Source organism: Rhinopithecus bieti, unplaced genomic scaffold (assembly GCF_001698545.2).
Source record: "Rhinopithecus bieti isolate Rb0 unplaced genomic scaffold, ASM169854v2 scaffold_5019, whole genome shotgun sequence".
Lineage (NCBI taxonomy): Eukaryota > Metazoa > Chordata > Mammalia > Primates > Cercopithecidae > Rhinopithecus > Rhinopithecus bieti.
In genome coordinates, this window is record NW_016804585.1 from 575,339 (window position 1) to 588,139 (window position 12,801).

General features: G+C 49.4%; 1 protein-coding gene across 2 annotated transcripts; it reads left to right on the forward strand.

Moving 5' to 3' along the window:
* The first annotated feature begins 72 nt into the window (after positions 1-72).
* Positions 73-12,408, forward strand: GSDMA (gasdermin A). 2 transcript variants are annotated; one of them, XM_017869266.1, is made up of 12 exons: positions 73-131; positions 363-581; positions 938-1,115; positions 5,453-5,618; positions 6,461-6,557; positions 7,047-7,094; positions 7,502-7,528; positions 8,752-8,772; positions 9,216-9,370; positions 9,918-10,032; positions 10,957-11,030; positions 11,835-12,408. In XM_017869266.1, the coding sequence occupies exons 2-12, from the start codon at positions 368-370 to the stop codon at positions 12,075-12,077; spliced, it is 1,338 nt and encodes a 445-aa protein (XP_017724755.1). In that variant the 5' UTR covers positions 73-131; positions 363-367; the 3' UTR covers positions 12,078-12,408. The 2 variants fall into 2 exon arrangements, with proteins under 2 accessions (XP_017724755.1, XP_017724756.1); XM_017869267.1 differs by lacking the exon at positions 7,502-7,528.
* The last annotated feature ends 393 nt before the right edge of the window (positions 12,409-12,801 follow it).

Below are 12,801 nucleotides of genomic sequence, written 5' to 3' on the forward strand. Positions count from 1 at the left end.
GGGGAGAGGGGAGGGGAGGGGAGGGGAGGGAAGGGCAGGGAAGGGAAGGGAAGGTCAGTCCAGTTGGGCTCAGTGGCAGTGAAGAAAATGAGTGTGGAGTGAAAAAAAGGAACTTGACAAAGAAAAGGGAGGTGAGGCTTTGCTGACCATCTGTGGGACTTTGGGGCAACTCTTTAACTAGGTTCCTCACCATAAAATGCAGACTCCGTTGGTTCTTTCCAGCTGTGACATGAGACAATCCAGGCATCTCTAAGAGCTTTCCCTGCCCCAGAGTCGGGTGAACCCTCTCTGCAGGGGCCCAGCCCATATCCTGGGCTTCTCGGCAACCACCTTGACACTCTCCTGTCTCCCCATCTCCACAGAGACCATGACCATGTTTGAAAATGTCACCCGGGCCCTGGTCAGACAGCTAAACCCTCGAGGGGACCTGACACCTCTTGACAGCCTCATCGACTTCAAGCGCTTCCATCCCTTCTGCCTGGTGCTGAGGAAGAGGAAGAGCACACTCTTCTGGGGGGCCCGGTACGTCCGCACCGACTACACACTGCTGGATGTGCTTGAGCCAGGCAGCTCACCTTCAGGTCAGCCTTGAGCAGGGCTGGGAACTGAGGGATTCTGAGGGATGGGGGCTGGGCACCTGGCCTGCAAGGAGGACCTCAGAGCTCCCTCTGGCCAGAGGTGATTAGATGTCATCTAGCCCAAAGCCATCGTCAGGAGCTGAGGAGCCTGGGGATCGGGTGATACCTCTCAGCTCAGCCTCTTTTCTTTATTTACTCATTTGTTTTGTAGAGACGGGGTCTTGCTTTGTTCCCCAGGCTGGTTTCAAACTTCTGGGCTCAAGCAATCCTTCCATCTTGGCCTCCCAAAATGCTGGGATTACACATGTGAGTTACTACGCCCAGCCAGCCCAGCCCCTTTCATCTTTTCCCTCCTGCAGATCCAACAGATGCTGGGAATTTTGGCTTTAAGAATATGCTGGACACCCGAGTGGAGGGAGATGTGGATGTACCAAAGACGGTGAAGGTGAAGGGAACAGCAGGGCTGTCGCAGAACAGCACTCTGGAGGTCCAGACACTCAGTGTAGCTCCTAAGGCCCTGGAGACCTTGCAGGAGAGGTGAGAGTGGGCAGGACCGAGGGTTGCCCAGGATGTGGGTGGGGCAGTGCATGGAAAGGGTGCTTAGGGCCTTAAGTTAAAAATACAAGTTGAAAGATAGGACCCTTGCACTGACCTTTGCCAATGTGGTCACCACAGGGGAGCTCTTGAAGGCAACCCTTCCGGCCTATGGCTGCATCCAGGCCATTTCCTAGTCACAACTCCCAGTGCTGCCACCGTCTCCAGGAGCACCTCCCCACTGTCACACATGCACAGGGAGGATGATGTCCACACCAGTTTGCTGTGTGATCTTGGAAAAGTCACTTCTCTTGGGACTTCAGTTTTCTTTTCTGCAAAATGACAGGATTGGATGATCATCTCTAAGGCTCCTTCTAACTCTGAAACTATGCAATACACTAGAAAAAGGAGGGATGGGTCTTAACTGCCCCCAGCTGAGGCCTGAGCACTGTGTTCTGCTCCCATAAATGAAGCCTCCTGCCTGACCCCAATACACACTCAGCATGCCCTCGGGAATGCTGCCCCACAGCACAAAGGGTGTGGCAGGTGCCACATTGATGCTGGGCTCCGTGGATGTTTGGCTTGACACGGGAACTGACTTTTAAGTAGTTAAGTAGTGGTTGAAAGAAGGGGAGGTAAGGACTGGGAAGGCCAGAAGGAAGGGCCAGGGTAGTCATCCAGCAAGCATGTATGTAGTAAAGCACTCTGCTGTGGGCTAGGGTGCGCCTAGAACATCTTTGTCCAAGAACCTTGCAGTGTAGGAAGGTGAAAATTTTAAAAACCTGTGCAACAGTAATTATAATCAAAGCCAAGAACTGCTAAGTGCTGTAGGGATGGTTTGACTGAGTCTTGTGGCAGGTCAAAGGGACTTCTGGCTGGGAAAATAAGGGAAGATCTCACAGACATGGCAGCCTCTGTTCTGGGCCTTGAAAGATGAGTAGAAATTGGGCATGCAGGGCTGGGAGAAGGGTATGATGAAGGCACACAGGTAAGCAATCTCAAACCACCAGGCGCCAGGAACAGCCAGCATGGCAGGGGCAGCAGAGGTGTAAGTAGAACGAGCAGGAAATGCAGGTGAACCCAAACCATGGAAGAGGCAAGTGACAGCTCCAGGAGACTGAATTGTAGGCACCAGGAAGGTCCTGAAAATGCTCTGATGTGTCCCATGACTAATCCAGCCGAATGGAGGAAGTGTGTCAGATAGGGGAAGGAGAACAGGGATTTGAAGCAGTCAGACAAGGCAAGACAGTTTTCTTCTTGTTTTTGTTTGAAACGGTTTTTCGCTCTTGTTGCCTGAGCTGGAGTGCAGTGGTGCGCTCTTGGCTCACTACAACCTCGGCCTCCTGGGTTCAAGCGATTCTCCTGCCTCAGCCTCATGAGTAGGTGGGACTACAGGTGCCCGCCACTACACCCAGCTAATTTTTTTATGTTTTTATTATTTTTATTTTTTATTTTTTTTTATTTTTGAGACCGAGTCTCGCTCTGTCGCCCAGGCTGGAGTGCAGTGGCGCGATCTTAGCTCACTGCAACCTCCGCCTCCCGGGTTCGAGCGATTATCCTGCCTCAGCCTCCCAAGTAGGTGGGACTACAGGTGCCTGCCACCATGCTCGGCTAATTTTTTATATTTTTAGTAGAGATGGGATTTCACCATATTGGCCAGGCTGATCTCGAACCCCTGACCTTGTGATCCACCTGCCTCGGCCTCCCAAAGTTCTGGGATTATAGGTGTGAGCCACTGCGCCTGGCTAATTTTTGTATTTTTAGTAGATATGGGGTTTCACCATGTTAGTCAGGCTGGTCTCAAACTCCTGACCTCACATGATCTGCCTGCCTTGGCCTCCCAAAGTGCTGGGATTACAGGTGTGAGCCACCGCGTGCCCATCCTTTTTTATTTTATTTTTTTTTTTTTTTGAGACGGAGTCTCTGTTGCACAGGCTGGAGTGCAGTGACCCGATACCCGGTCACTGCAACCCCAACCTCCCAGGTTCAAGTAATCATCCTGCCTCAGCCTCCCGTGTAGCTGGGATTGCAGGTGCACACCACCACACCCAGCTAATTTTCATATTTTTGGAAGAGATGGGGTTTCACCATGTTAGCCAGGCTGGTCTCGAACTCCTGACCTCAGGTGATCTGCCCACCTTGGCCTCCCAAAGTGCTGAGATTACAGGCATGAACCACTGCGCCCAGCCAAGACACTGTTCTTCTATCCTATGAGCGATGTAAACTGAGGACCCGAGCTCAGGGCAATAGGAGTGAAGAGGGAGGAATGGATGCACGGCCCATTGCCAAGGGTAATAGAATGGCCTGGGCTTGGTAACTGATTGCAGGATGAGGGAAACGGTTTTGTCAAAGGCGACTGTGAGATTTTACCCAGGTTGTGACATTATAGGACATTAAAGGTACCATTACAGGTGACAAACAGGAAGACAGAGGTTAGAGGTAGATTTGGAGATTGTGAGTTCCTTTTGGATGTTTTGAGTTTCTGGTTCTGCTGAGACATCAGCTGAGAATGTTTAACAGGTGGTTGGAAATAAGGGCCTGGAGCTCAGGAGAGAGGTCAAAGTGAAGATATACACAAGGTAATCAGCAATATAAAGATTACAACTGTAGGAGCCAGGGGAGGAGTCTCACTCCTGTAAGCCCAGCACTTTGGGAAGCCAAGACAGGATTGCTTGAGCCCAGGAGTTCAAACCAGCCTGGGCAAGATAGTGAACCCCCATCTCTACAAAAAATGCAAATATTAGCAGGGCACGGTGGTGCACCTAGAGTCCCAGTTACTCAGGAGGCTGAGGCAAGAGGATCGCTTAAGCCCAAGAGCTCAAGTCTGCAGTGAGTTATGATCAAGCCACTGCACTTTAGCCTGGGCAACAGAGTAAGACCTTAAAAAAAAAGAAAAAGAAAAAACTGTAGGAGTGAGTTGGGTGGGGGGAGCTTTTGGAGGGAGTTGAGAAAACAGGACTGAGAACAGAATCTTACAGAACATAAAATGTTAGAGAACCAAAGAAACTGGAAAATGAGGTGCAGACAGAATGGATAAGATTTAGAAACTAGAAGCACGGAGTTGAGCCAGGGTGGTACAGTGTGACTGGAAGCCAAGAGAAGCCAGCGTTGCACGGAGGGTTTCGACAGCAGGATCGAGTATTGCAGAGTTAGGCGAGGTCATTGGGACTGATAGGTAAGAGATCATTGTAATTTCAGCTGAGTAGTGGAAATAGAAGGCAAATTATAAAGAATTTAGGAGGGAGGGGCCGGGCGCGGGTGGCTCAAGCCTGTAATCCCAGCACTTTGGCGAGACCGAGACGGGCGGATCACGAGAGTCAGGAGATTAAGGACCATCCCTGGCTAACACGGTTAACCGTCCTTCATAAACAAACTCACCCCAAACAAATAGCCGGGCGAGGTGGCGGTCGCTTATAGTCCCAGCTACTCAGGAGGCTGAGGCAGAGAATGGTGTGAACCCAGAGGCGGAGCTTGCCAGTAGAGCTGAGATCCGGCCATGCACTCCAGCCGGGCGATAGAGCGAGACTGCCATTCTCAAAAAAAAAAAAAAAAAAAAAAGAATTTAGGAGGACCAGGCACAGGGGCTCACATCTGTATTCTCAGCTATTTGGGAGGCTGAGGCAGGAGAATCGCTTGAACCCAGGAGGCAGAGGTTGCAGTGAGCCAAGATCACGCCACTGCACTCCAGCTCGGGTGACAGAGTGAGTAAGACTCCGTTTCAAAAAAAAAAAAAAGAATTTAGGAGTGGGCAGGAAGTGGACACTGGAGGTGAGCATATCTTTTGATATATTTGCCAATGAAATGAAGGAAAAAAATAGGGTAGTAATTTGAGGGAGTAGCATGATCAAAGCAAACAAATTTGTTAGGATTAGGGACACATTTATATATGGAATCAGACAGAAGGAGCAAGTGGAGAGGAGGAACTGGTGTCAACAGCAAGAGAGAGCATAAGACGTGGAAAGAAAGGATCCCAGAGAGATGAGTGGGGAGGAAAGGGGGGCGCATCTACCCCTGAACTGGAGGAAAAGGGAGTAAGAAGCACCTGAGAGGCCCTGTTACTGGCCAGGTGCTGACCCAGATAATTACCGAGTTTATCTCTGAGCAACCCAGGAGGTCAGCATCATTACATTCATTTCATAGATGAGGCAACTGAGACTCAGAGAAGCTGCCCTGCCGGTAAGCAAGAGATCTGGGTTTCAACCTCAGCCCTAGTCCAGAGTCCTTGCTCCTTCCCTGCCACCCACAATATCTAGCTCCTGGGAATGACAGAAGGAAACAGGAGGGTGTGGCACAGGGAGGAAGGAGCTCTGAATGGTTTCCTTATGTTTCTCCTGCCACAGGAGGCTGGCAGCAGATCACCCATTCCTGAAGGAGATGCAAGATCAAGGGGAGAACCTGTATGTGGTGATGGAGGTGGTGGAGACGGTGCGGGAGGTCACACTGGAGCGAGCCGGCAAGGCAGAGGCCTGCTTCTCCCTCCCCTTCTTCACCCCACTGGGGCTACAGGTTTGATTCAAACACACACACACACTCTCACACCCACACTCACACTCACACATACACATTTACATTCAGCCCCACCCTGGAGGCTTCATTAGCTTTGCTGGATCAGTGCCAACCCAGGATGCTGAAAAGGGCCACTCCTTCCACTAGCTCTTCAAGATCCAAACCCCAGACACAGGCCCCCTCCCTGGTCAGTGGCACCCAGTGAGGGCAGATCCCTGCGCCAGATGCCACAGGGAACTACCGGGGAAGGGGAAAGTCACATTCATGGGTTTTCCCTCATGGTGCTCCCAATCCAAAGAGGAGACATCCTTACTCTCAGAAAGTCCTCAGGTTTATACAGGAGACACCGAGGTTAAAGCCCAGAGAACACAGGCTTGGAAAAGCCAATGGAAATAAGGAATGCTCTCCATACCTCTATCTATTGCATCTAAATATTCAAGGGATGATTTGGGATGTGGAGCCAGGAGTAGGGGTTAGTCATGGAAGGCGTCCTGAAAGAGGTAAGCATGGGACAGACGGCAAAGAGAAGGAAGGAGCCAGGGCTTGGATGGAAGCTCTAGGGTGATGTATAGGCAGGAGATGGAGCAGGTCTGCCCGGTTCCCTTCATGCATCTGAACCAGGAAGACAGATACAGGTCACTGAAGGGAAAATCAGCAGAAATGAGTGCAAGGACTTTGAAGTCCTTCCTCAGAGTCCAGACCAGGGACACCACTGAAGGCTTCCAACTTCTTATCTCCCTGAAGGCTCTCAGCCCTGACCCTGCACCTCCCCCAACTCGCACTCCCAATATATCACACTTAAGATGTCCAGAGATTCACAAATTCTCATTGTCTAATTCTAGGGATCCATAAACCACAAGGAGGCTGTAACCATCCCCAAGGGCTGCGTCCTGGCCTTTCGAGTGAGACAGCTGATGGTCAAAGGCAAAGATGAGTGGGGTGAGCAGAGACCCGCATGTTCTCCCCACAAGATGAGAATTACCGGCACCAATACTGAGGCACCCTGGTCTCCTCTTGTGGCAATGTCAGAGCATGAGCAGGGAGGTGTATTGCACTGTGATCTGACTGCAACCATGGAGGCTGCTCTGGAGAGAAGGGTGAAGAGGCTCCTGGATTTTGAGCATCTTCCGGGTGCTGGGCACTGTGGTCATTGGGGGAGGGGGTACAAAGATGAACAAGAAGTCTGTGGCCAAAGGAGGAAACAGACAGAGACTGGAATGGAAGGTGGAAAGTGGTGTTCTCATAGTAAAGAATTTATCAAGGAAGAAAAGATTGCTTCCAGCAATGGAGGTTGAAGCAGGGAATTACATGAAGCGCTTGGGGTGCAAAGTCGTAGCCCTTAGCAGAGCCCTTTGGCTTGAGACTGAAGAAGGGAATGTGGGGCAGCTGCTAAGTGCCCTCCTGCCCTGCCTCCCTTGCCCTTCACAGATATTCCACATATCTGCAATGATAACATGCAAACCTTCCCTCCTGGAGGTAAGTGAAACTGCTTACGGGTTTCCCACATCTTCCACCCCACCCCTGACATTATCTGCTAAAATCCTCCACCTTCTCCTAGCTTATACTATAATCCCCCAAGGAGCCTCTGCTTTTGTTTCCCAAGTCCCTAAGAATACCTAGCCTCAACTTTAGGAAAGACAGAGGCATATACATACTGTCCCAGAGAGATACAGAAACCGACACACACAGACCGGAAGGCACAGTCAGAAGCAGAAGTAAGACTTGGAGACACAGTGTGTTCCCGAATCATGGGGGTGGATGAGCTAGCATAATCTCCCTGTGTTTTTATAATGATCACTGATGAAACTGCCTTGAAGACTGTTTTAGATGAAAAGGCAAAAATGGGTTTTGTGCTGACAGATGTGCATTTTTTCTGTCTTCAGAAAAGTCAGGAGAGGAGAAGGTCATCCGTAAGTGTTTCCTTTCATTCGACTGAAACTTTCTTGACTCAGAATTTTAAAACTCCAGTCTTTTTCTTTCCTTCTCACGGGACTGACAGGGAAATGGCAGAGTGAGTCTCAGCAATTGTCCCCAAAACATGGTAGAAATTCCAATAGCTTGGGAAAAAGCAGTGGAAAGGGGGAGTCTTTGGACAAGATGCCTAGGTGGTCTGATGCCTGAGACCTTTGTCCTCAAGAGCCTTAGTAGCAGCCAGGTACAGTGACTCACGCCTATAATCCCAGCACTTTGGGAGGCTGAGGCAGGAGGATCCCTTGAGCTCAGGAGTTCGAGACCAGTCTGGGCAACATAGTGAGACAGTGTCTCTCATTAAAAAAAAAAAATTTTTTTTTTTTTGAGATGGAGTTTCACTCTTGTTGCCCAGGCTAGAGTGTAGTGGCGCAGTCTCAGCCCACTGCAACCTCCACCTCCCCGGTTCAAGTGATTCTCCTGCCTCAGCCTCCTGAGTAGCTGGGATTACAGACACCCGCCACCATGGCCTGCTAATTTTTTTATTTTTAGTAGAGACAGGGTTTCACTATGTTGGCCAGGCAGGTCTCAAACTCCTGACCTCAGGTGATCCACCCACCTCAGCCTCCCAAAGTGCTCAGATTATAGATGTGAGCCACGGCGCCTGGCCTTTTTTTTTTTCCTTTTCTTGAGACAGAGTCTCATTCTGTTGCGCAGACTGGAGTGCAATGGTGAGATCTCAGCTCACTGCAACCTCCACCTCCGGGATTCAAGAAATTCTTGTGCTTCAGCCTCCCGAGTAGCTAGGATAACAGTCATGGGCCACCACGCTCGGCTAATTTTTAGTATAGATGGGGTTTCACCATGTTGGCCAGGCTGGTCTCAAACTCCTGACCTCAGGTGATCCTCCCTTCTTGGTCTCCCAAAGTGCTGGGATTACAGGTGTGAGCCACTGCGCCTGACCTAACAAAAAAAAGAAAAAAAAAAGAAAAAAAATTTAAGAGTCTTAGTAGCTATAATCTGCTACACACACATCTGCAACTCGGCCGCCCAGCAACTGGGGCCAGAGCCACTGAGTCACAGTAACACCAGGAACAAGCTAGCTGGACTCTCCCCAGGAGACAGGCAGGATGTATTTCCTCATCTTCCTTAGTGTCTCATCCCCTGGGTATGGCTGCCATTCTGAAGGATTGCAATCTTATCTTTTTTTTTTTTTTCCCCTCAGTTATCCAGGCATCTGATGTTGGTAAGGAACTTTGTGAGTTTCTCCCAAGACTTTGGCATGGAGGTAGCAGTAGGGTAGAGAGAGGAGAAGGCAACGTCATTCTTCTTTGTCAACTAACTCATGAGAAGGGAAAACAGACCTTCTTTCTCCACTTTTTGCTGGAGTCTCAAAGAAAAGTCAATGATGTACTGATATGGGATGACGCCTGGGATCTCAGGAAGATTAACTGTTGGGTTAGATGACAACATGTTTCCTGGCCCACCTTCTCGCCCCAACCCTCAGGTTAGGGTTTTGGTGGATAGTTCTGTCACCGCATTCCTTGGTAAAGAAAATGGGGTCAGGCTCAAACTAGGGGTAGAGCATGGGTATCTAAAGGGGCTGAGTGTAGGAGCCCTGCAGGGGGATGCTGATTAGAGGGGAAGGTGCCTGATGGAGGGCTGTGTGTCCCATTATTGTCCCCATAGGGGACGTACACAAAGGCTTCAGGACACTAAAAGAAGAAGTTCAGAGAGAGACCCAACAAGTGGAGAGGCTGAGCCAAGCGGGGCAAAGCTCCCTGCTCAGCTCCCTCAGCAAACTTCTAGGGAAGAAAAAGGAGCTTCAAGACCTTGAGCTCGCGGTGAGGACCTAGTGGAAGTGGGGAAGGGTGGGAGAAGGCATGTTTCGGTGAAGGTTTGGTGGGAGCGGGTATTGCAGCAGGTGGGGAGATCTGACTGGGGCAGGAGGTGGGTGGCCAGGGGAGTCCATCTTAGATACCTTCCCCAAGGCTGGCCACGTGCCCCCAGGCTGCCAGGCCACTGCTCCTCCCTTTGTCCCCTGGAAAAGGGCAAACACTGGGTTCCCCCAAGGCACATCAGATGACGCCTGGGATCTCGGGAAGATTAACTGTTGGGTTAGATGACAACATGTATCCTGGCCCACCTTCTCGCCCCAACCCTCAGGCCAGAAGGGCCATCTGCTGGAGGGGCTGGAACCTTCCCTTTCCAGAGTCCAAAACTTAGGGACCAAGGAACCCAGGAGTCCAGTACTCTTCAGGACTTGAGGTCTCAAAAAAGAAATCAGGAAATGGGAGAGAGTTCCCGTGTGTCAAGGGGTCATTATGTGCTGGGCCTTGGGTTGGGCCCTTTCCTATGTTAGCTTCAATAGTCATCCACCTTTCCCCACAGCTTGAAGGGGCTCTAGACAAGGGACATGAAGTGACCCTGGAGGCACTCCCAAAAGATGTCCTGCTGTCAAAGGAGGCCGTGGGCGCCATCCTCTATTTCGTTGGAGCCCTAACAGGTAAGTGGGGAATAAGGTCTTCATTTATAGACCTTTTCAGTAATAGGAATGAATTGCTTGAATCAATTCCCAAATGGATGAATAAATGAATGAATGAATGACAAATTATACCATGGTTAAGTAGTTTATATGTACATTTTTATAAATTGGTTTCATGGTTGGGCACGGTGGCTCATGACTGTAATTCCAGCACTTTGGGAGGCCAAGGCGGATAGATCACCTGAGGTCAAGAGTTCAAGACCAGCCTGGCCAACATGGTGAAACCCCGCCTTTTCCAAAAATACAAAAATTAGCAGGGCAAGGTGGCAGGTGCCTGTAATCCCAGTTACTCGGAAGGCTAAGGCAGGAGAATCGCTTGAACCCGGGAGGGGTAGGTTGCAGTGAGCCGAGATCACTCCATTGCACTCCAGCCTGGGCAACAGAACAAGACCCCATCAAAAAAAAAAAAAAAAAAAAAAAAATTTGGTTTCATTCCTAAGGATTCACTTGGTTACATTGGGTGATCTGAGAAGACAGCCTAGTCTTGCTAATAGAGGTTGAATAACCCTAGCTTTATCAGCAACATACTTAAAATTTCTGCATATAGCTAAGCTCATCACTTCTATCCTGATACCTGATAGCTTTAACTTCAGGGAGTAACATTTTCTGATCTTGCCCCTAAAAGCTCTTCTTCCCTCCACATTTTCTAGTTTTCCACTCAGAAAAACTCTGTGGTCCTTCAGGTGTAAGCTAAAATGTTTGTTCCCTTAAGAAGCCTGCCCTCTGACTCCAAGACCAAAGTGAACCCCTCAGCTACGGCTCCCTTAACACCTGTGTTGTAATTACATCCAATGAATGAAGCTGAAATTCTGGAAGTGTGCTATTTGGAGTCTGTAGTCCCCTCTGCACCAGCAACACACATCTTTCTCTGCTTTTTTTCTTCAGAGCTAAGTGAAGTCCAACAGAAGCTGCTGGTGAAATCCATGGAGAAAAAGATCCTACCCGTGCAGCTAAAGCTGGTGAGGGAAAAACAGCAGATGCTGGGGAGGGTCTGGAAGTAGCTGCAGCCAGTGGAGATGCAGATTTTGCCTAAGGATGGAGCCATTCTGGAGGACCCCCCTCTTATCACAGGGGCTTATACCCAGTCCTCCTTTCTATTTCTCCTTTTTTTGTTATTTCACAAGAGGTAGAAGACTGAATTTCTGGGCAATGATCTGGGTTTATTAGCCTGATCTAGGGAGAAGAGACAGAAACTCTGGTCTTGTTTATTCCTAGCCAAATGTTGTAAGCAATTTTTTTTTTTTTTTGAGGCGGAGTTTTGCTCTTGTTGCCCAGCCTGAAGTGCAATGGTACAATCTCAGCTCACCACACCTCGGCTTCCTGGGTTCAAGCGATTCTCCTGCCTCAGCCTCCCGAGTAGCTGGGATTACAGGCGCCCGCCATCATGCCTTGCTAATATTGTATTTTTAGTAGAGACAAGGTTTCACCATGTTGGCCAGGCTCATCTCGAACTCCCAACCTCAGGTGATCCACCCGCCTCAGCCTCCCAAAGTGCTGGGATTACAGGCGTGAGCCACTGCGCCTGGCCTGTAAGCAAATTTTTTAATGTTTGAGTCTGTCTCAATTTATTCCTCTGTAAAATGGGGCTAAAAATCAACGTGCTGCCCACGTATAGGGCTGTTCAAAGACTCAGATGGGGTTGTAATGTAAGGTAAAGTAAGAAATTCTAGTAAGGGGAATGTAACCTTCTTGTGATTTTTGTGAGTTAGGAGAGGAGAAAGGTTTCCAGTTCTTTCTTTTCATGCTGTTTTGGTTTCCTCCAGGTGGAGAGCACGATGGAACAGAACTTCCTGCAGGATAAAGAGGGCGTTTTCCCCCTGCATCCTGAGCTGCTCTCCTCCCTTGGGGAGGAGGAGCTGACCCTCACAGAGGCCCTAGTTGGGCTGAGCGGCCTGGAAGTGCAGAGATCGGGCCCCCAATATATGTGGGACCCAGACACCCTCCCTCGCCTCTGTGCTCTTTATGCTGGCCTCTCTCTCCTTCAGCAGCTGACCAAGGCCTCCTAATTTGCCTTTTACATCTGCTTCATGACTCCCTAATGCCTTCCCAACCTCGTGGTGCTGTGTCCTTACCACCTAAGGGCATTTCAGAGCCATCAGCTGAAGACATCTGAAATCTCAGCTGGTGACCATGATAACCAATTTCCACCTGTCCAACCATGTATCACCCCCTACCCCTCCAGCTCCGCAACCCGCTAAGCCCATCTGCTGATGCTTAAATTTTCTTTTCTTTTCTTTTTTTTGAGATGGAGTCTCACTCTGTCACCCAGGCTGGAGTGCAGTGGCGTGATCTTGGCTCACTGCAACCTCCGCCTCCCGGGTTCAAGAAATTCTCATGCCTCAGCCTCTCGAGCAGCTGGAATTACAGGCATGTGCCATGACGCCTGGCTAATTTTTGTACTTTTAGTAGAGACAGGGTTTCACCATGTTGCCCAGGTTGGTCTCAAACTCCTGGCCTCAAGTGATCTGCCCGCCTCGGCCTCCCAAAGTGCTGGGATTACAGGCATAAGCCACTGTGCCCGGCCTATGCTTAAATGTTCTAGTAGTAGAAGCACTCAGACTTTTTTTTTTTAATTTCTTTTGTTTTGTTTTGTTTTAGCACTCAGACTTTTAAAACTATGAGTCACTTCAGCAAAACTGAAAAAAAAAAAGAAAAAAAAATTAATTAATTTCCTACCCTAATCCCTCCTACTTATACTTCCCCAAAAAACAAGCTTTACTGGAATTAATG

Coding starts and splice junctions, on each gene's coding strand:
- GSDMA (XM_017869266.1), top strand. CDS start 368: ATGACCATGTTTGAAAATGTCACCCGGGCCCTGGTCAGACAGCTAAAC. Junction 5,619..6,460: donor TCACCCCACTGGGGCTACAG/GTTTGATTCAAA, acceptor GTCTAATTCTAG/GGATCCATAAACCACAAGGA. Junction 10,033..10,956: donor TTTCGTTGGAGCCCTAACAG/GTAAGTGGGGAA, acceptor TTTTTTCTTCAG/AGCTAAGTGAAGTCCAACAG.